The 23,930-nt window shown below is 36.5% G+C and overlaps 1 protein-coding gene across 5 annotated transcripts in view; it reads right to left on the reverse strand.

Annotated features, from left to right (window-relative positions):
* Positions 1-23,930, reverse strand: part of SEC23A (SEC23 homolog A, COPII coat complex component) — a 53,105-nt gene that overhangs the window by 19,915 nt on the left and 9,260 nt on the right. For all 5 annotated transcript variants that reach the window (XM_044765536.2, XM_044765535.2, XM_014844112.3 and 2 more), the window contains exons 7-14: positions 23,144-23,288; positions 16,681-16,839; positions 15,249-15,364; positions 11,970-12,093; positions 10,368-10,448; positions 8,959-9,048; positions 7,679-7,785; positions 2,944-3,097 (exon numbers count right to left, since the gene is read on the reverse strand). In XM_044765536.2, the coding sequence (XP_044621471.1) occupies positions 2,944-3,097; positions 7,679-7,785; positions 8,959-9,048; positions 10,368-10,448; positions 11,970-12,093; positions 15,249-15,364; positions 16,681-16,839; positions 23,144-23,288 (976 nt within the window). The remainder of the gene's footprint in view (positions 1-2,943; positions 3,098-7,678; positions 7,786-8,958; positions 9,049-10,367; positions 10,449-11,969; positions 12,094-15,248; positions 15,365-16,680; positions 16,840-23,143; positions 23,289-23,930) is intronic.

A 23,930-nucleotide genomic window follows, 5' to 3' on the forward strand; every position in this document is an offset into this window, starting at 1 on the left:
TTTATTTTTAATTAAAACTACTCTGAGTCATCAAGAAAAAAGAATTATAGTCACTACGCCAAACTGAGGCAAAGTAGTTTGTTAGTATAATTTTATAGGTTTTTCATTAGGAAAAAATTAAGAAAAGTGTAGTACCTTAAAGGTATTAACCCATTCTCTATTTGTGCTGCTATCATCCTTAGAGATGAAGATTCAGCAGGGCAGAATCAGTACAAAAAATGAGGCTACATGGGGCCAGCCCGGTGGCACAGTGGTTAAGTGCACACATTCTGCTTCTCGGCGGCCCAGGGTTCACCAGTTCGGATCCCAGGTGCAGACATGGCACCGCTTGGCAAGCCATGCTGTGGTAGGCATCCCACATATAAAGTGGAGGAAGGTGGGCATGGATGTTAGCTCAGGGCCAGTCTTCCTCAGCAAAAAGAGGAGGATTGGCAGCAGTTAGCTCAGGGCTAATCTTCCTCAAAAAAAAAAAAATGAGGCTACACTCTATTAGCTACTCAGAATAGCTTCTGTCACTGAAGTTCATTTGTCATCACCTAAAGCTTCCCTTCAATTATACACTAATTTGATCCAATCAATTAAAGAATAGAATGTAAAAGATCACAGTCTCACCACTTTTACTATATAGGAGGGGTCCTCAGTCACTAGGGGTTCTATAAGAGACTGACTTTTTAAAAACTGTCTTTTGAACTTTGCACACCATAGGACGCCAGCCTCAGTGATGCACAGTTTGCAGCTTCGTCAGTCCCATGCGGCAGTATGCAGTAGGACTACGTTCATTTGGATAACTGCATTCTCAGTTTTTGACACACGATAAGGGAGACCACAGATAACTGGTGAAAACTGTTTTGCACAGAAAGCAGGCCAATAGTCTGATGACATCAGCCTCTCCTTCCCAAACTACATCCGCCCGCCAACTTCCTCTTACACAGTTGCCAACTGACTTATGGGAACACACAAGCTATACTGGTGTGAGAGAAGGTCAGAGTAAAATGCCCATCATCCCACGACCCACCTGTCCTCTAGCCTCAACAGTTGTGCTGCTGCTGTAAATGTCACAAACTGCGAAATGTATAGATTAGAAGTGAATTATATTGTGAGGTTTTATAATTTTGGACTTTTTTGCAACTGTCTCATTTAGTTATTTACAAGGCCATTCTGTTTCATATTTTATTAGTGTTTGTGTTTTACAAGCATGTCAAATGATGTGGCAATTTTTGAAGGTGAGGTCTGAGATAAGAGAGAAAGATTCCAGACATAAACCTACAGAGAATTCTGAAGAATTACAATCTTCTGAGTCATTTCACTACACTCATGCAACAACAGACAGAAAAAGTCCATCTTTACAATGAAAGCTACTTATCAGTGGATTTTACATGGGCTGATAACCCAAGTTGTAGTGTTCAATTTTGTGTCATATGTGATAACCTCCAAATGCAGTAACAGCTCCAGAAAAATGGAAAAAGCACTTTACTACAAATCACAGCCAGCTGACAAATAAAGGTGCTGATTATGTCAAACAGCTTTTAGAATCTCAAAACAATAAAGCATTTGTTAAAACAAAGTCACATTCAGTGAATGGCTCAGGAAGCAAGCTAGCTCAGAGCACAACTTATTACCCAGAAAAGGAAAATTACAGAGTTGGAGAGAACCTAATAATGCCAACATGTAAAGTTACAATAAGCGAAATGCTAGGACATGATGATGCAGTCTGAGTAATTAAAAAGCTTCCACTTAAAAACAATATAGTAAGTGACCACACTGATGACATATCGCATGATACTGAAGAGGTTTGCGTAATTAGTCAAAAGTAACAGCTTCTTATGCAAGTTGATGAATCAACAAATTTCACCAATGTCATGTCAAACTGCTAAATGATAGTGAAATTCAAGAAAACTGTTCTGCTGCTCTAAACAGGAAAAGGTCAAAATACATTTAGTGTTTTAACTTTCTATCTGGAAATAAAAGGTCCATCTTGGAGGAACCGTGTTGGCATTTGTACTGAGGGGGTCAAACCAATGGTTGACTCTGAGAAGTTTTATGTCTCTTGTTAAAAGCAGACGTGCTGACGTTGTCATAACACTGCTTTCTTCAGAGAGAGGTGCTAGTGACAAAATACTCTTGGAGATGAAATGAAAAAAAAGTTCCAGATGATGCTACAAAAATGGCTAACTTTATTAAACAAAGACTAGCTCACTCAAGAATATTTTAAAAACTACACAAAAATCTAGACAAAGAGCACAGAAACCTGTTACAAATAGAAATCTGATAGCTTAGCAGAGAGAGCTCTCAAGAAGGTATTGAGCTGAAGGGTGAACTGAAGAAGTACTTCCAAAGAAATAACAGACTAGTTTACTGAGTAAAAATGGAGCATCAAGAACAGAACTTAATTAAGCACTCCAGGCCAGAATGTAAGTAATGGGTTCCTAACATGTTAAAAACCCAAGTAAATCATCATTATCAACAACTTTACTAACACACACTTTGGTAATCCAGATCCAGATAATCAAGACTTGTCTCTATTTTTGTACGCTCATATGCATAATTTTTATATCCCAATTAATTTGTCTTAAAAATTTCCATTTAAATGAAAATAGAAAACTAAAACCATCGCAATGAAGAAAAATATGCAAAAAAGCAGTAAAAAGTTACAAAACTGGATTAAATTTGGAACTAATTTGATATGAGCCCCCAAAACAGAAAAATAATAGGTTACAATAATTGTTACTCTTCTATTTTACGGGAAAAAGGCATTTTAGCTTACTGGAAGAGATAAACGAATTCTACTGTTCATTACTATGCCTTTCTCTGCAATTTGAATAGGAGTCCCTCACACAGTCTTTCAGTTACATTGTAAGGTTCTGTGAAAGAGATTATCAGCAACAAATACTTACTACAAATAAAAGCATAGGGATTTAGAAAAGCATGATGTTTACGTCTTACCAGTCGAATGAGCTGTCTGTCTAGCCATCTAAGCACATCCGGCCCTTCCTCTGTCTCGGCTCTATATATTGCCAGCCGGGCCATAAGAATGGCAGCTGCCTCCTGGTCAAAAGACGCAGCAATGTTTTGGATTTGAGTTTGAGCATCTGCCCAGCTTAAGACAAGAAAGCACAGAAATGCTGCTGAATTATAACATTCACAATATCATAGTTGGCTATCACACAGATTTAAGTTAATAAGATACAGAAAATTACTTCAATATTTCAAAATTCCAATAGTACCTAGAAAAATGAGCATTTAAAAAAAATCATTAACAGCGGTTTCAGTATAGCATTCGTTGTTTCTCAGAAAAATAGATCCAAACCTAATAAATACTCTAAAGTAACTGTAAAGGCAGATCTCCAAATGCATTCCTCAAAACATTAAGATTTTTACAACTGGGGCTGGCGCACGGCCAAGTGATTAACTTCACATGCTCCACTTTGGCGGCCCAGGGTTTCGCCGGTTCGGATCCTGGGCGTGGACATGGCACCGCTCATGAGGCCATGCTGAGGTGGCATCCCACATGCCACAGCTAGAGGCATTCACAACTAGAATATACAACCAGGTACTGGGGAGGGGACCTTGAGAAGAAGAAAACAAAAGAAAAGAAAATGAAGATTGCCAACAGACGTTAGCTCAGGTGCCAATCTTTAAAAGAAAATTTTAAAACAAGGTGTTTTTTTTCTGCTTTTTCTCCCCAATCCCCCCAGTACATAGTTGCACATTTTAGTTGTGAGTCCTAGTTGTGGCATGTGGGACACCGCCTCAGCATGGCCTCATGAGCGGTGCCATGTCCGCGCCCAAGATCCGAACCAGCCAAACCCTGGGCCGCCAAAGCAGAGCATGCGAACTTAACCACTCGGCCAGGGGCCCAGCCCCTAAAAGAGATTGTTACAAGTAAAAAGAATAGCATAGGTGTCTGTGCATTTGCACACAGACACGCAAGTTTCTACATCTGACTTTAAAAACTTATTTCTTCAATTTCGTAAAAGCAGAAATATGGAAATACAAAGTAAAGATTTTTCTCCCAGCCTAAGTAATTCTCATTTACTAAACTGGAAAATAAATATCAGAATTTTTGTTCTAATTGGCCTTTAATTCAATTATTAGCGATAATTAAAATTACTATGTATTTTTTTTCTCTCCATGTTAATGCACTGACTAAAAGCAACTTACTAAGTGAAAATTTTAGTCTAAGGATTATAATTTGATATTATGTATAAAATAGCAGTAACCTATCAAATTCACATGTTCTATAAATCCAATCCACTCAAACTGATCCTGGGGAGACTCAGCAATAGTTTTTACTTGTTTGTTTAATATTTCATAGACAGAGTTTTGTAATACTTCAGATGACTGACAACTGTGAATCATCTCAGGCTAGTGAAATAGCAAGAGGCAGTAAAGAATGAGAATGGGTAAAAGAATAAGAATCAGTAATTTGGAAAGTTATTTTTAAGGCAATTTAAACAGTGATTATACTAATAGTTTAGTTTATTTTCTAATTTTTTAATTAAAAAAAATCACAGAACTAAAAACAAAAGTTTACATCAGTATTTTCCCAACTTGGATGATCATGATATCCACCTGCTTCAAACTGAAACATAAAGGTGACATTGTTCTTCTGAAAATATAATGGTTCAGTAGTGAAAATACATTAGCAAGTAAGCACATGCAAATTTACTAATTAAAACTTACTTAGCCATAAACTAAAAATTATGCTCTTAAAGTCAAGTTTAAAGGGCTTGCTCACATTGTAAAACCTGCCTTCTGCATTTCCAAAACCCCCTCACTCTGATTCTTACATGTAGTTTCAAATCAAACTTTCCAGATCAAAGTTATTTTCTATAAGAAAAATAGGGTAACTCTGGACTGTATCTCAGGACCCTGAGTCCTTTATTTTCACAAGTCTTATTCACTTAACAAATACACTGGCCTAGGCCCCTAACATCATATTCCTAATAAATAAAGAAAAAAAACAAGTCCTGACTACTGAAAATGGTCAGGATAAGTTAACTGAAAAGATGGGCACTTTGGTGAGACACAGTGATATAAATGGCACCATAACACACATAATATACCTCTACAAATAGCCTCACAAATTCTGTGCAGACTGAAAATATATAAATCCATAAAACTCACAAGAAAGCTCCCTTTCTCTTGAAACACCTTTTTCTTAAAGATTGGCACCTGAGCTAACTGTTGCCAATCTTTTTTTTTCTCCTGCTTCTTTTCTCCCCAGATCCCCCCCAGTACATAGTTGTATATTTCAGTTGTGGGTCCTTCTAGTTGTAGCATGTGGGACGCCACCTCAGCATGGCCTCACGAGTGGTGCCATGTCCGCGCCCAGGATCCGAATTGGCAAAACCCTGGGCCACGAAAGCGGAGTGCACAAACTTAACCACTCAGCCATGGGGCCAGCCCCAAGACTAATCTAACTTTTTTAAACTTTCCATTTTAAGAATATTTAAAACATAAAAGCTATGAGAATAAATTCCTATATACCCATCACCTAGATTTACCAATTATTGGCATTTTAACATACTTGCTTTATCATTCTCTTTTCCTTCATACACACACACTTTTCCTTTTGCCAAACTTTTCAAGAGTAAGTTAGAGATATTATGACCCTCTCACCTAAATACTTTAGTGTATCTCCTAAGATCAAGAAAATTCTCTTAATAGCCCCAATTAATTACCAGATTCATGAAATTAAACACTGACAAAACATTATCCTATATATAGGCCATATTCAAATTCCCCCAATTGTCTCAACAAGGTCCTCTATAGCAAAATGTTTCCTGACATAGCATCTTATCCAGGATCCCTTATTGGCTTTAGTTGTAATGTCTCTTTAGTCTCCTTTAATCTGGACTGATTACTAACACTTTCTTTGCCTTCCAAGACATTTTTGAAGAGTCTAAGCCAATGGCTTTGTAAAATATCCCTCAATTTGGAACGTCCAGTTGTTTCCTTAAGCAAATGTTCTGAATGCCCAATTTAAGTAGCGTGTGTGCACGTGTGTGTGCTGAGGGGCCATAAATAAATTGACGTTTGCCAAGAGTCAATACTTCCAAGTTCCTAATCTGACATCTGAACAAATCTAAGTGAATGCTCAGTTGGCATTTTTTCTTCAAATGAATAATGTATTCCCTTGACGTTAGTCCAGGATTAAAATCAAATTAAAATTAAAGTCAAAGCAGGGTAACAGAGCAGGACAACAAATCTCTCCACAAACAAACCTCTGCTAAGTAACAGACCATCCAACACGAACACTCAGTTCAAACGTTAGGCTCCTGTCTATCACTCACCAAAATAGTCTCAGGGCTTTCAGGAGTGAAGCTCGAGCTCAAATACAGTTCAATAAAACGGGAGCTACAGATGCCCGCAGTGTCCATTTTCTAGGCCATGCCTAAATCAGGTGAATTTATACTGATCAACACCTTCCCTATCCAGACAATCAAGTCTAAGACAAACAGAAATGGACCAAGATTCACTTCTAGACTCACCTCATCTAAGAATCCATCCTAACTTCAACCCAAAATTACCTTCCCCTTGTTTTATGCATCACAAATACTTACTTACAGAAGAGTATCAATGTAACTGACATAATTTATTCTTACTAAAATAGAGGTGCTGAGTTCAGTTCAACTTGTCCCCTCCACAAATGCTGTGCAAAAAACACATGAGCACATACCTGCCTTATTGAGAGAATCCACCATATTGACATATGACAGGAACAACGCGTGTGTTGTGCCTAATTATTCCCTTTTGAGAACTGTAACTACATCAACAAATGTAGTACATGACTGTTACATAAAATAATACCCTGTAATTAAGTCTCTGTTGCTTTACCTTTTGTGGTCTCGGCTAGTGCTAGCCAAAGTGTGGTAAGCGAACCCAGTGCCGGTTCGCCACAAGGTAAGAACAGAAACTGAGAATAAATGTTCAGAAACTTCTGAGCAATTTAACAAAATAATTTTATGTCTGTTGAATCTAATAATAAAAATAGGAACTTGTATTTTGAATGGTTTTTTAAAATTTCATTTTCCTGGAAATTCATTTTTATTATATTTAGTAAAAATATTTGTCTCCAAAGGATTGGGGGAAGGGGGAGACAAGTGGCCTTCAGCAGACAGTCTGAGGACTGGTCTATCCCACATCACCATACAGCAGACCAAGTATACTCAAGTCTTTTGCAGTCCACATCCTCCCCCTAAAGTACCTAGTCCACAAAGCAGACCCTGAATAAAGGTTTGATAAATGAATTAAATGACTAATAACACTCGAAAAAACATATAATGATAAAAGTAGCTAAGAATTTTATCAATTGAAAAGTAATGCTATTAATTATTGTGCTGTATTATTATTATATATGTATATATAATGGATCACATAAACATTATTATTGCCTACTCCAAGATAATGTTTATTAGTTTTTCTCCTCTTCTCAGGGGAATAAGGTAAATAAAAGAATAATTTAAAGAATGTGTTTTAGAAACAGTTGTGTTTAATTGCTTTAGCATTTTTAATAATGACTATTTTAGCAATTAAGCTGTGTTAGAAATAAAACGCTACTAGTCACACATTCATTTTCTAGTCATGAATGTCACTCAAAATAGGAACCCAGTCTCGGAGCACGACCCAGAAGAGTTTTGACACGCAAATTAAATCTCTAATAAATACGACTTACTTCCTAGCGATGGTGGTCACGCGGATACGTCTCTGCCCACTTGAATGCTGATACTGAGTCACAAACTGGATTGCGCCACGCCCTCCTTGAGGAATTGGAGCATTATGCTGTGTGAAAATAAGAGTAAAAACTAAGCAAAACCTATCACATTGTTTTCATGTAGTCACTGACTGGATATGTTAGCAATAATAAAATTCATTCTAAAATTGATTAGAAGATGCTTGATTCTAGGGCATACAAAACAGTTGTGATTTGCCACATAAAAGAGAAGTGGATTTGGGAGAGCAGTAAAAATAAGAGGAGTCCAGCTAGGAAATCAATTTCAAGTAATATATAATTTAGCGGGGCATGAAAGAACAAAATGAAAAAAGTGTTAAGAAATTAACAGATAAGGAAAGGCCTAAGTGAGATAATTTTGCCTAACCATAATTGGATAAAGAGAATTTGAGCTAAATCCTCCTCCCCAGGTATGTAAGACAAAAATAAAACTTTTAGGAGGATAATCACATGATGAATAGACAGTCAAAAGAAGACTATTCATGAGAAGAGATCAATAGTAGTATGAAATGAGGATCCTTAGAAAGAAATAGCAAGCGGTCACAGAGAAACTTTCTTCATGCCCTTTGACAACAGACATTTTTGCTCTGTTTTTTTTGGTCAATAAGAGCCACCATCTTTATCACAAAATTAAAGGTTAAAAAAAAAAATCCCTGCATCTGTCTTATGAAGGCTATTAAAACTGTCATTTATTTTTTGCCTAATATACATTGCCATGTAAGTCAGTAATTTATATATCATTCTTTAACATATCTTCCTCCTGTAGCAGAAACTGACATCTTTCCAAACATTGGAATCTTTACCTTCCTATCTTTTTCTATGGATTTTGACATATTATACTTCCTTGTAGGTAGACTCATGTATCATTATATATCTTGTGACAACTAGGAGCAGCAAAACACCTAATAACAAAAATGCAGAGCCAAAACAGAATTTAAGATTTTATTTACGCTTCAATTTTATATTTTAAAAAAAGAGAAAACTGAGAGTAAAATTGGGTTGCCCAAGGTTCGGCATTTGCAGGTTTCCCTGACATCTCTTTTACAATATATCCTCTCACCAAGGAATTTAGCCTTGAGAAACAGAAAATGACTAACAAACACTCCAAAAGAGAATAAGCTTTGGGTCGTATTTACTATTGGGAAAAAATACTAAATATTCATAACATAAATTAAGTACTTCTTCAAATATATATTCCAATATTCAAATATAAAAAGTCATACCTGATTGACAACCTCAAAATATATGGCCAAAGTTGTAGTGGGACTGAGTCCACATATCTTCCATTGACAAGTGCCACCTGTTCCTATCTCCTGTAAAAATAAAACATAGTATGTGTGAAAGCTAGAGAATACAATTTATTACTATAATATATATTAAGGGGGAAAAGTGGAAAAAAACTCCAGTGAGGAAAAATCCATTTCAGGTTTCTAACTAATCCAATGAATGTTAAAAGCTTAAGATTTTTTAAGATCATATAAATAAATCACAAAATTATTATTTATTATATTAATTATATTATTGTTTTTATTATATTAATTATATTATTATATTAACATATAATTATTATTAAAATAAAATTAAGCAATTTTTATACAATAAAATTATAAAATAATTTGAATTCTTGCTAAGTAAATTACAAAACAATTTATACAAGTTCTTCATATTGTAGAGTTTAAAAGTATACACCAGGGGCCGGCCCTGTGGCCGAGTGGTTGGGTTCACGCACTCTGCTTCAGCAGCCCAGAGTTTCACCAGTTCGAATCCTGGGTGTGGACATGGCACCGCTCATCAGGTCACGCTGAGGTGGCATCCCACATGCCACAACTACCAGGACCCACAAATAAAATATGCAACTATGTACTGGGGGGATTTGGGGAGAAAGAGCAGGACAAAAAAAAAGTATACGCCATATAATGAAGTAATTAAAACCAACACTACCCTCCTGTCCAACTATTTGACCTGTGTAAAGAGACACTGATTTAACACACAGTATACACACATATGAAGACAGGTCCTCTGGATCAGAAGTGCATAATTTAAGCACTCTGATTACCAAGAAAATTTCTTAGATACAAATCTTTACCATGCAAACTGCTTAAAATTAACCTTTAAACTCTGTCATTTTGAAGATAATTACCCACTTTGTGTTATTTGTCCCATCCTCTCTACAGCTACATGATTCTACCATTTTAAACCGTATTATACGTCCACTAGATGGGATAATGAAAAAGGAAGGAAGTGAAACTTAACTCTGGCTAATGTGGATACTTCGTTGGAAATTCCACTAACAAAAAATAAATTTCAGAATTAATTCTGACTTTCAGAAGTCTCCAAATTTCCAAATCATAGCTGCTTTTTTTAAGCACACTGGGTCAAGGAATAACTTAGGCTTAAAAAATAGTAGACTGGTGACAATACAAAAGTTTTAACTTAGGGGTGGATGGGAAAAGGGGTATGAGGAAAGAGCAAGCACAGACAGAGCTATACGGATGGAAGCTGAACCACACTCCACTGAAAAACAGCCCGCACAACAACGTTGAGAGGAATGCCATGGGCTGCCACCTCAGGCCTCTGTTGGTTCTGCCCTGAGAATTAACTGTATTTTCTTTTTAGAATAAAGGTGACTTACATTTTCAGACACACAGGGTCCTTTAGAATTGAGAGAGACACAGGGTCCAATAGCTCCTGAAATCTTTATTTCCCTTGAGGTCTGCAAAATAAGAACACAATATACATTGGTGTGTTCAAAGACAAGCTCAAACACTCAACTATAAGTACAGAAGAATAAAAATATTCTTCCATATTTAAAATTTGAAAGTCAATGAAAATATACTAATGTTAAAAATAATCAATCAGTGGGCACTTCCATATTGATAATTCCCAAATTTAAAATCTAGCCCTTACCTAACTTTAATCCTAATCCTCTATTACCACCCACCCATAGGAGGTCTCCATTTGAGAACCTCACCCTCAATTCAAAATTAGATCATACTCAAAATTCACATGTCCTAATCTGAAACCTTAGACACCATCTTTTATTTTTCCTCCCATAGAAAATCTGTTACCAAGATTGGTTCCTTTCCAATTTCCACTGACACCAAAATTTAAGCTATCGTTACCTTCTATCTAAAAAAAATCAGAAAGCCTAACTCAGATTCTTACCTGAGCTTCTTTTTCCTGACAAATCCTGAATACTACTGTCAGACAAATTTTCCCCAAAACGCTGTTCTTCATTAACCTACAATGGTTTCTCCTGCCTACACATGCATCTCCAAACTATAACCAACCCACATAATTACAACTATTTCCCTTAGATTCCCATACAAATCATCCACTCTCGCTGGGCAGTTTTCCCAAACATATCTTGCTGGCAGCACCTCTGGGTCTCTCCTCACACTGGGCCCCTGACTAAAGCGCACTCTCCTCAACCAACCTAAATTCTGCCATCTTTCCAAAACCAACAGAAATCACTACAAAACCATTTATCTTCTAAGATAAATTGTGTCCTGCATACATTCATTTTTCTTCTCTAAACCTTACAGTACTTTTTCTACTGTTATTTCATTCTATCATGTGTTAATCCTGTCTTTCTTTGGAGACTAAATTTCCTTTTAAGAAGACTTGTGCCCTAGATATCCCTTGAGATCTCTACAATTCCCAGCGTCATGCTATATAGGAAGCATTCAATAGATTAACAAGGAATATTTAGTGAAAATTCAAAATCAATGTGCTTGTAATATATCTGTAACTAACACTAAACCTTTGAGTTTTTTAAATCCAAATTTGAAATGAATGATAGAATTAAATAATATCAACAACCTACCAACCATATAACAACTAATGATTATCTAAATGGACTACAACAGGTTTCTATTAGGTTAGATACCATTTCCTGCGATTATAAAAACATAGCACTAATATAAGCAAATTTAGCACTAAAGAAGAGAAAACAGACTTAAAAAGTTAAACACTACATAAAGAAAAAATGAAGAGTTAAAGGAAATTTTAGCTATCTAATATCTTCTAACAATTATCCAGGAATGCTCAAGTAAAATTTCACTGTACATTTACAATAACATTTTCCTGGTGAAGAAAATCGCTAACTCTGGGTTTCAATACAAAATAACCACTATTTTTAAAGCATATATTGAATTTGATTAATGATATTTTAAAACTATGTCAAGCCTACAAATTTCTCTCTTGATAACACACCACACATCTTGGTCCTTACCTTTATTTCCAACGTACCACCAAAGCCCATCTTAAACTGTCCATGCATATCTTTGGTGAAGACTCTCTGAAAAGTTTGCTTGAATAAGGAAGTGTTGAAAGAGTCGCCCATTACCATATATCCTCTGCATGCAAAGAACAAAACACAACGTCTGTGACACAACTACTGGGCCCACGTGTTAAAACCAAAAAAGTAAATTACCTCTCAATACTACCAACACATTTTAAAGGTATTTCCTAAAATGTGCTGTATAACCACTAATTTTAAAAACTCAAATACATGAGAATATCCTCACCCACAAATAATCTCAATCCTGAGGGTAGCTGAGTGCCCCTAACACTTGCACTTGTCCTCCGTAATTTACATCCCACATCAAAAATTCAAAAGGTACAAAAGGTACACGGTAACAAACATGTCTCTCCTGCCCCAGCCACCCAGTTCTCCACACTGGTGAAGATATATTCTCATTCTTAAAAGCAAATACATATATGTGGTATGTGTATATATGCATATACAGTCATGTGTTGCTTAATGACAGGCATATGTTCCGAGAAACGTGTCATTAGACAGATTTTGTCACTGTGCGAGCATCGTAAAGTGTATTTACACAAACCTAGACGGTATAGCCTCCTACACACATAAGCTATTTGGTACTAATCTTAGAGGACCACCGTCATATATGTAGTCCATTGATGACTAAAATGTCATTATGCAGTGAGTGACTGTATTGTCTCTGGGTGTCACATCAAACTCACCAGTGTTCCACCCAGTAAAGGAGAGTACAGGGATACTGAGGGAGCATTTTCACTTTATGCACTTATGTACTGTTTGCTTTTTTGCAGTAAGCATATACCTATTTTAATTTTTTTAAAGTTTCGAAAAACATCTGTCAAATAAAAAATATTCTGAGATATCATTTCTTCTCTAATAGATCAGCAAAAATCACAGATTGACAACATATTCTGTTGGTGAGGCTGTGGAAAAACAGGTACTCTCATTCATTCCTGATGGGAATGCAAAATGGTGCAACTCCAATGCAGGGGGACTTGACAACATCTATCAAAATGACACACGTATTTTCTCTTAAGCCAGCCACCTCACTGTTACGAATGTAACCCGAAGATATTCTGGCAAAACAAAAGCAAAAAGCAAAATATACGCAACCAGGCTATTCACTGAAGCATTATTTGTAATAACAGAAGATTGGAAACAATCCAAATGACCACATATTAGAGACTAGTTGAATAAAATATGGTACATCCACATAATGGAGTAATATACTGCTACAGACATTAAAATTAAAAACACTAAATCAGATCACATCACTTTTCTGCTGAACACTCTCCGATGACTTTGCAGCTCAAAGTAAAATCCAAAGTCCTTCCAAGAGGCAAAAGACCCTCACAAAGTCCCCCTCACTTCCTCCACCGCAGCTACTTTGACCTCCTTACCATTTATCAAACACCCCACGTATGTTCTCAACTTTGCACTGGCTGTTCCCTCTTCTTGGAACACTCTTCCTTCATATATGCACATAGCTCACTCTCTTACTTCCTTAAGTCTTTGCTAAAATGTCACCTTCGATGAGGCCTTCCCATCTCATCCTATTTAGAACTACAAACCCCTATCCTCTTTCCTGACTTAATTTTCTCACTAACATTTATCACCATCTGATATACTACCTACTTTACTTATCTCATCTCCTCTCACCAGAACTGTGTATCCAACATGTGGCTATTTAAATTTACATATAAATCAATTAAAATAAATTATATAACATTAAAATTTCAGTTCCTCAGTCACACTTGCCACATTTCAATGGGACAACAGAGAGAATATGTCCAATAGAAAATTACACTCAACAGTCCTGCACTAGAAGATTAGCTCCACTAGGGCAGATTTGTATGTTTTGGTCCACTGCTATATCTCCAGTACCTTGGACAGTTCAAAACACACTAGGCACTCATCAATATTAGATGAGTGAACTAAATAAATAAACAAACCTGAGAAATGAGCTGACACTGAGTTTTTTAAGCCTAACTAAATTATTCCAAAAATAATGACTGCCAATGGAAGAGGAGGAAACACTTTCCAACTCATTCTATGAGGTCAGTATAACCCTGACACCAACAGCAAAGACATCAAAGAGATAAAAAACTACAGATCAAGATTCCTTATGAAGACACATGCAAAAATCGTCAACAAAACACTAGCAAATCAAATCCAGCAATATATAAAAAGGATTGTTCACAAGTAACATTCATCCCAGGAATGCAAGGTTGGTTTAACATACAAAAATCAATGTAATACATCCTATATTAATAGAATAAAGGACAAAAATCATTTGATCATCTCAATAGATGTAGAAAAAGTATCTAAGAAAATCCAACACCTTTTCGTGAACAAAAGAACTAAACAAACTAGGAATAGGTAAGAACTTCTTCAACCTGATAAAGGCATCTACAAAAACCCACAGCTAATATCATACTTAATGGTGAGAGACGAAATGATTTCCCGTTAAGATCAAGAATAGGCAAACCTACAGGACAGAAAGTAGATTAGTGGTTGTCTAGGCTGCGAAAGGGACGGAAGGAGAAGCGGGGAGTGACTGCTAATGGGTATGTGGAGTTTCTTTCTGGGGTGATGTAAATGTCCTACAATTAAAACTATGGTGATAGTTACTTAACCTGTGAATATACCCCAAAAACCATTAAATTGTACACTTTAAACAGGTAAATTTTCTGGTATGCGAATTATATCTCAAAAAAGCTGCTAAAATAAATCAACGACTGCAGGATATCAAGAGGAGATTTTCAAACAGAATGTGTGCCTTTATAACCACATTTTAGAAAAAAACCTAAAGTGAGCTTTACTGAAGGGAGTATCAAAAACTGTTAACAGCTAGGGGCTGGCCCCGTGGCCGAGTGGTTAAGTTCGCGCGCTCCGCTGCAGGCGGCTCAGTGTTTCGTCGGTTCGAATCCTGGCGCGGACATGGCACTGCTCGTCAGACCACGCTGGGGCAGCGTCCCACATGCCACAACTAGAGGAACCCACAACGAAGAATACACAACTATGTACTGGGGGGCTTTGGGGAGAAAAAGGAAAAAATAAAATCTTTAAAAAAAAAAAAAAAAAAAAAAAAAAAACTGTTAACAGCTATTACCCTGAAGCAGTAGGTGATGACTGGTTTATTTTCCTGAACTGTCATTACTGGTTTATATTTGTAAACTATCATAATCAGCTTATAATTGCAAAAAGCACAAAAATTTAAATACATACCCAGTAAGGTTGGGACAGCATTTCATCTCCAGGAGACCAGTCTGATCTAATGCACATGCATAGATATCAATAACATGACCAGTTGTGGCAGCTCGATTAGCCAATGCTTCAAAATGCTATGAAAGATTTTTTTAAATCAAATCAAATTAATGTACAAACTTAACCACCCTATAAATCTTTTTTCCCATTAATAAATCAAAATGATCTAAGAAACACTAAAAAGAACAATCATAATTTAAATGTGATTTGTTCTAATTGAATTTTCTATGTCTCATAAAATGATACATTAACTTGTATAAGTCTAACACTTTCACATTTTCTTTAAAAGCCATTCTTTCTAGATGAACTCCTAAATTAAGCTAAACTTGAAGAGAGGTAGACCAACATCTTGCTCTGTGTACAAAAACATGGTAGAAGAACAACACAGAACTCTTTTCCTGGCAAAATCCACACCCACGTAACAAAAACTTCAACACAGAGACAAGGGGCCAGCCCCGTGGCACAGCGGCTAAGTTTGGCACAATCCACTTCAGTGGCCCAGGTTCGCAGATCTGGATCCTGGGTGCGGACCTACACCACTCGTCAGCTATGCTGTGTGGCAACCCACATATAAAGTGGAGGAAGATTGGCATAGAAGTTAGCTCGTGGCTAATCTTCCTCAGGGGAAAAAAAAATACAGAGACAATACCAAAAGCAGTAAGATAAATCCAAAACATTTTTCAAACCTCTAAGAAAAATTTTAAGCTCAAAAGGAAAATTAGGTGGCAAGAAAAAAACACTCACTAATAGTGAAAAAAAAACTGTTATTAATTACTTTTAAAAATATAATAAATAATGACTACCAAAAAGAAATGAGATAATAGTGCACAAGTAAACTAAAATTGGGAACTCTAGAGAACTGCAAAAGAAAAAAAACGAATAGGGACATTAACAAGCAGAACCAAGAGAAAGGGTCAAGAATCAATATTAGTGAAAATGTACTAGCACAAACCCAAGTAAGTGAAATTACACGAACAGAAAACAATGCTCAAGAAAGTGATGGACTACCGAAGCTACGAACAATACACACACCTAAAGGACAGCCTCTTGGAAATGAAACATTGGAAAATACAAGAAATTTTTTCTGATGGGAAAGACATTCTTAACATGAATATTATAAAAAGCACACAAAGTTTCTTTCAGGAGTGATCTTTAAAGAGATACGTACTGGTGTTTAAGTTTTTAAATATTACTACTAAGTTTTTAAATATTTAAAACCAGAGAAATTGTTAACAAATCATTAAGGAAAAAAAAGAGACTATTTCTCCAATTCTAAATAGCAGTAACAGTATCAGACTTCACAATATCAGATTTCTTATCATAAAATATTTATATTCCTCCTCTTCCATAAATGAATTTTTCTAATAAGGCAAAAAGACAAAACCAAAATTACCTTAGTTCCCTTTTTAACATATTTGGCGTTGTCCTTTTCAATGTCGTGCCATGATCTGATAGGCGTCTTCAATTCATCTCCGACCACCATTCCAGGCCCCTGAGTGGCTGGACCGCCAATGAACATCATGATGCGAGCACCAGTGTTGGGAAAAGTACACTAACGGAGAAAGGAATCCATCAAAAGAGGTTAAAGGAAAACATATGGACAGACACTTCTGATAATGAATTCTGATATACAATTTCTAGAAAACAGGAAAGCACACATTTTCCAGGGAATAAAATAATCAACTGTTTAAAGTGAAATTTTAAAACACGTGTTTGAATACCTTTCTTTTGAAATCCTATTCTAAATAACAGTGCCTTCTTAATTTTAAAATAATCTATAAGCAAGGATGTTCTTCCTGCTTAACCAGCCCTAGACAGGGAGCAGTACAGAAAGAGGAAGAAAAGAGGGCATGTTCTTCTGTTTCGTCGTTGTTGTTTTATTTTTATTTTCTATGTTTAAAACATAAGCAAGATGTATATTTCTAACTCAAGTTGATGGATTGAGCACTCCAAGCTACCTCCCCTTCCTTCCAAGATGCCAGTGAAATGAGAGAAAAGGTACTGCTTAATAAAGAAATAAAAAATAAGAAAGAGCGCTATCAGTTGACCAGAAATTTTAAGAAATCCAAACAACAGATTAGATTGGATTGACCAAAGAATCAAAAAAAATATACCCCAGATTCCAAGGGTAAACCAGATCTTCCCAAGGGAATACCTTAGAAGCTCTACATTTAGAGTTGAAAAACACAAAAAACAGCAATGGACCAAAGAAGTACAGTCAGGTCCACAAACAGCAGCTAATGACGACAGACTGTGCCACCAGCAGCTCGTGAGAAAAGCAGGAAAGCAAGCAATCTGCCCGGAGGAGGTTCTCAGCATAGAAATGGAGATGCACAACAGAATATATGACACAAGAGATATGATCACAACAAACAAGACAACTCTTAAGAGATTCTGAAATTAAAATCACTGCAAAAATAAAAATATCTCAAGGGATGGGCTGAAAAGCATGTCTGAAGACTAAGTTAGAGATATGGAAAATAAAGTTGAGGAGATCTCCCAGAAACGGGAGGAAAGAAGGAAAATATGAGGAAAAAAACAGAGATATAAAGAAATACAGAGGTCTAGCATCAATCTCATGAGTTTAGAATAAAGAAGAAAAAAAATAAAGTAAGCTGATGACAGTCTTCAGAATGAAGGGCCACTAAGAACCAAACATAATTAATGAAAAAAGAATCGGACTCACACACAGTCTAACGGAATTTCAGAACTCTAAAATTAAAGAGAACATTCTAAAAATGTTTAGTGGGAAAAACGAGTTTCCCAAGCAGGAACAAGATTGAGACTGCATCAAATTATCATCAAAATACTGTGTTAGAATACTAGACAGGAATGGCTCAAGATCCTATGGAAGATTCTTTTGAACCTACAATGCTACAGACACTCAAAGTACAAATGAAGTGAGAGGACAAAATGAAAAAACCTTTTCAGATATGCAAGAACTCAGAAAATGTATAAGAAACAAAAGAGCTACTCAGTACAATCCAAAGAAAATAAGGGAATCTAAAAAAAAATTTTAATGTATCCTAAGACTTTGCTACATAAAAGATCCTCCATCAAGCAGCAAAGCTGCAATGACAAATGATCACAGCTCTTATAGAGTATACAACCACTCTACTTTGTTCCACAATTAACAATATTTATATAATCATAATAGAAATGCTTTTATTTGCAATTTCTATAAGCAGTTACTGGGCAAAAATGCAGAGTGCACTTTTCAAGCTACATTATACCTTCAGGAAAGAATGTTAATGATATAAACTTTGATAATTTTAGAAATCATATGAGGAACAAATCTGGGAGAACAAGGAAGGCTGCCTTTTACTCTTTTTTATACACCCCCGCATATTGTTTGAATGCCCTCATGAGGTGTTCTTATTACTTGTATAACTTTCTTAAACTAGTTTAATAAACAAACAAAAATCCTCTCTTCATTCTGGGTATCCAAGATAATAGCAGTCAAGTAAAGCTGAAACATCAATGAAAAACAAAAACAAATACAAGTATACCAAACACACGCCTTCGTAACTAGACACAAAGAACATCCAAACTTCAAATTATTTGTAAGTAAACAACAAACATAAATCCCAGTGAGCTATCCCCCACACGAGCCTTCACATAGAGCAAGGGCAGTCTGGAGAGAAGCACATGGAGGAAAGAAGAGGGAAGCCAGCAGTCGGCGTAGACCAACTGCCAGATCCAAATGAAAACTTAATAAGGGGCACTGAGGAAAAGCCAGGAAGCAGCCGAGAGAACGAAAACGGAATTAAAAAGTAAAAAGGGTCAGCAATAAAATGGTGGAAATGGAAAATAAGCAAAGACCCAATTTATACATAAACTGGAGTTCTTAGGGCAAAACAACGAAACAAAACTAATACTTAAAACTATAATCCAAAAAACTTTACGAAAATAAAAACCTGAATAGACATATAGGAGGGGATCACTAGGCACCAGAGAAAATGAACCCACAAGACATTTCCTATTAATACTATTAGATTATAAAGATAAATTCCTCAAGACCTCTAAGCAAAATGATCAAATAATTTACAGGAGCAAGACGATTAGACTGGCATCAGCCTTCTCAAAAACACCAAAGAAAAAACAACAGAACAGCACTTTCAAAAAACTCCAGGAAACAAAGTAAGAACCAAGGCTATTTATATCCAACCAAGCTGTCCTTCAAGTATCAAGGCCATAGAAAAACAGTTTAATATTCAACAGCTTAGGTAATTCTGTACTCTTGAGTCTTAAGAAATTTACTACAACCAAGGGACGAGGTGGGAATGACACTGCTCTGAGTGTATCTTTCTGTACAACTTACATTTGGAATCATGTTAATGTTTCACTGCACATACACATGTACACACAAAACAAGAAGGGGATTTTTTAAAAAGAAATGAACAGAATGTACAGCAAATGAATAACAAATACATTAAGGGGGAGGAGGGTGTGGATAACTAACCCAGTTCACTTTTGAATACAGTCTATTTTGTCCTATATATCTTCAGAACATTAAACAAATACTGAGCTCTAACTCCTAGGTTTCTTTATCACAGAGGTATGAACTAGAAATTCAAAAACTATTCTTTATGTCTTCTAGGACTGAGCAAATGAAGTAAATATATGTTGAATGGGAGCCAGTTTCTCATGGTCAGAGAGGGAGTTACAAATAAGGGAAGTGGGAAGGATAGAATAAACTCTGTGTTATTGAGTTGGCACTGGACGTATCTGAAGAACTCTTGATTTTTAATATATATAATCTGTGGATTTAATAGAGACATACGTACACAGATGTATATGCGAGTGTGTAAATACGCATGGATGCACACACATACTTATATGGGTGTGTGTAAATATACATTGATACACACATACATCCATCTCTTAGCTCGATCCACTAGGACCCAGAAGCAATGACATTCTAGTAACAATGAGCACACAAAGCATCTAGATCTGCTTGGTGGAACAAAGGCTTCTAAATGGCTGATTTCAGGACCAGAGCAGGGAATGTATAAGATGAGCCTTGAACATCTTATTGTACTAGAAAGCAAGGAAACAGTCAAACAATGATAGCAACATATAGTAAGGAACCAGAAGCCAGCTTGAAGGGGCTCCTACTGGCAAAATATGGGACAATCTGAGTATCGAAATAATGATACTAAAGGAATACAGTCAGGTGCTGCATAATGTTTCGGTCAACAACAGACCACATATACGACGGTGGTCCCATAAGATTAGTAGCATATAGCCTAGGTGTGTAGTAGGCTATACCATCCAGGCTCACGTAAGTACACTCTATTATGTCTGCACAACAAGATCACCTAACAACACATTTCTCAGAATGTATCCCCATCATTAAGCCACCATTACCGTATAACTCATTGCATAAAATAAGAATCAAAGAACCCACACTGAGGGGCCAGCCCCGTTGCCGAGTGGTTAAGTTCGCACACTCCAGTTCGGCAGCCCGGAGCTCGCTGGTTCAGATCCTGGGCACAGACCTACACACCGCTCATCAGGCCATGCTGTGGTGGCATCCCACATAGAGGAACTAGAATGACTTACAACTACATACAAATATGTACTGGGGCTTTGGGGAGGAAAAAAAGAAAGACTGGCAACAGATGTAAGCTCAGGGCCAATCTTAAAAAGAAAAAAAATCCACACTGATATAAATATATAAATGGGGGAGAAGGGAAAGCTGTTCCTTAAGTAGAAAGCCAACTAATAAATGCAGAAGGAATGATGGAATTACAAAGTCACTATCTGGCACCCATCATAATAACTCATCAGGCAAGAATCATGAACAGATGCTACAACTAGAGGATAAAAGTTTGACAAGTACACAGGATATCTCCTCAAAAGATACTTAGAATTACAATAGGAAAAATGTAACTTTACAGTGAAGAAATCTGGCAGAAACCACCTTAACCAAGCGATCAAAGCTAACTAACATCAGCAGTCATAAAACAAATCAGTATCACAGGCTTCCTGATATGCTACACTAAGCAGAACACAAACCAGTTCTGTCATATTCCTGCCAGAAGTGCGTAACCTGAATCACTCATGAGGAAAGATCAGATAAACTCAAATTTAAAGTCATCCTACAAAATAACTAGCCTATACTCTTAAAAAATATCAATGTCATGAAACACAAAGAAAAATTGAAGGACTATTCCAAACTAAAGGACACTAAAGAGACAGGACAACAGAATGCAGTGCACGCTCCAGGATTTTCTTTTGCTATAAAGGGTATTATTGGGGTAACTGGTGAAATCTGAACAGAGTTTACAGATTAGAAAATGCTATTATATCAATTTTAATTTCCTGATTTTAATTGAACTGCAGTCATATAAAAGAATACTTCTGTAATTAGAAACGCACACTGGGGCCTGCCCCATGGCCTAGTGGTTAAGTTCAGCACACTCCGCTTTGGCAGCCCAGGTTTAGTTCCTGGGCATGGACCTACACCACTGGTCAGCAGCCATGCTATGGCAGCAACCCACATACAAAATAGAGGAAGACTGGCACAGATGTTAGCTCAGGATGAATCTTCCTCACCAAAAAAAAAGAAAGAAAAGAAAAGAATTGCAGACTGAGGTATTTAGAAGTAAAGGGACATCATATTTGTAACTGACTTTCAAATGGATTTTTAAAATTTGTATGTGTATGGTATATAAATATACATATATAGAGAGAGGATAAAGCAAACGTAATAAAATGTTAACATTTGAGGACTCGGAATGAAGGGTATAAGGGAATTCTTCAAACCATTCTTGTAATTTTTCCACATATTTGGAATTATGTCAAAGTAGAAAGTTAAAAAGAATAATGATAGTAACAGATAACTCACTGTATAAAATTGGAAACCATGAGCCCACAGTGATATTAATAACTGAATAAATTCAAAGTTTCATGAGGAATGGGATATTTGCATGGTTCCAAAGATCCTCACCTCCTGATGTTTATTAATTACAAAGGAAAGAGAAGTAAGAATAATTGACCGAGAAAAGCCTAGCAGACACAACCTTAATGAGTGAGCAAAGTTATCAATAACGGGGCAAATGAAAATCATGTGCCACTTGACAGGATGTAAGAACACAACATTACTTCTGTGACATTCCTGCCAATGATGCAAGACCTGAATCTAACTGTGAGGCTACATTAAGACAAACCTGAATCGAGAGACATTCTCTAAAACAACTGGCCTGAATCTTCCAAAGTGCTGAGGTCATGAAAGGAAGGGAAAAGTTGAGGAAGTGCTCCAGACGGGAGGAGACTAAACAGACACAGACTAAATGCCTGCCTCTGAACTAAATCCTTCTAGTAAAAGTAATTATCAGGATAATCAGCAAAACTTGAATGAGGTCCGACAATTACATGGTAATAATGTACCAGGGTTAATATCCTGATTTTAACAGTCGTGCTGTGGTTATATAGGAGAATATCCTGGTTTATAGGAAATACAACTGAAGTACTGAAGGGGTCAGGAGCATCATGTCAGCAACTTAATCTCAAATAGCTTAGGGAAAAAAAAGTTCTTTGCAACTTCTGTAAATCTGGTAGCATTTTAAATTTTTTAAAAACTCTCTAATTATAAAGCTAAGATAATGTGTAGTGTAAAATTTTCAAATTCTGCTTAAAAGTCCCCTCAGCCTACCACTGTTAATATTTGGGTGAACATCCTTCCAGAATCTTCTCTGTACACAAAAGGATATACTGCAGATCAAACTTTAAATAAATAAAATCATATACTTCTTCCTAGGACCTGATTTTTTCACTCAACATTATCTTGTACATATCATTCCATACACACATACACATCTACATTCCAAAACAGAGCTGTAAGTTACTACCTCAAGTAGCCCTACAGCTATGGAAAGTGCCACCCCAGAGGAACGCAAAGGTCTTTTTCCCTGCGGGACAGGCCAAGGGTCTCGCTGCAGTTCTCCCAGAAGATCTGTGAGATTCATGTCTATTTTCTGTACTGGCTGCAAGAATCTGCAAAACAGAATAAAATAAAGAGCCATTTATAAATGTTCTGTGGGTGAGGGTTTAAGGAACAAACTGTCCACTTTCTTAAAAAGAGAGAAAAATAATTTGAAAACACGGTAGACCAACGGTTCTCAAACTTTTGTGTACACCAGAATCAGTGGGAGAGCTTATTTTCACACAGGTTGCTAGCTCCAGAGTTTTGTTTCAGTAGGTCTGGGTGGCGCCCAAGAATCCGCATTTCAAAGCAAGTTCCCAGGTGTGGCTGTCTCTACAGGTCCAGGAACCACACTGAGTACAACGGCTACGAATGAAATACTCAAACCAACCAGCACTTCAGGACTGCATCTTTCATCGGCCAACCTAGAAAGTTCTAAGGTTACTTAAATAATGACGAGAAGACACAACAACTCAATTTTAGTAATACCACCTCTGATTAGAAAGCTTAGGGGGAAAAGCTACCTCTAAGGCTAAGAAGGCAAAATGAAAAGCTTTTGAGGCTCTATTTTTGTTGGCTGCCCTCAACCACAAAAATTAAGTTTTTCTGAACTTAAAAATAAATAGAAAATTAGCAATATATCAAAACTAAAGTAACTCCTTACGTTGTAGTGATAAGAAACTAGCCATTCCAATGACGTGATTCTGCCTCAA

Source organism: Equus asinus, chromosome 2 (assembly GCF_041296235.1).
Source record: "Equus asinus isolate D_3611 breed Donkey chromosome 2, EquAss-T2T_v2, whole genome shotgun sequence".
Classification (NCBI taxonomy): domain Eukaryota; kingdom Metazoa; phylum Chordata; class Mammalia; order Perissodactyla; family Equidae; genus Equus; species Equus asinus.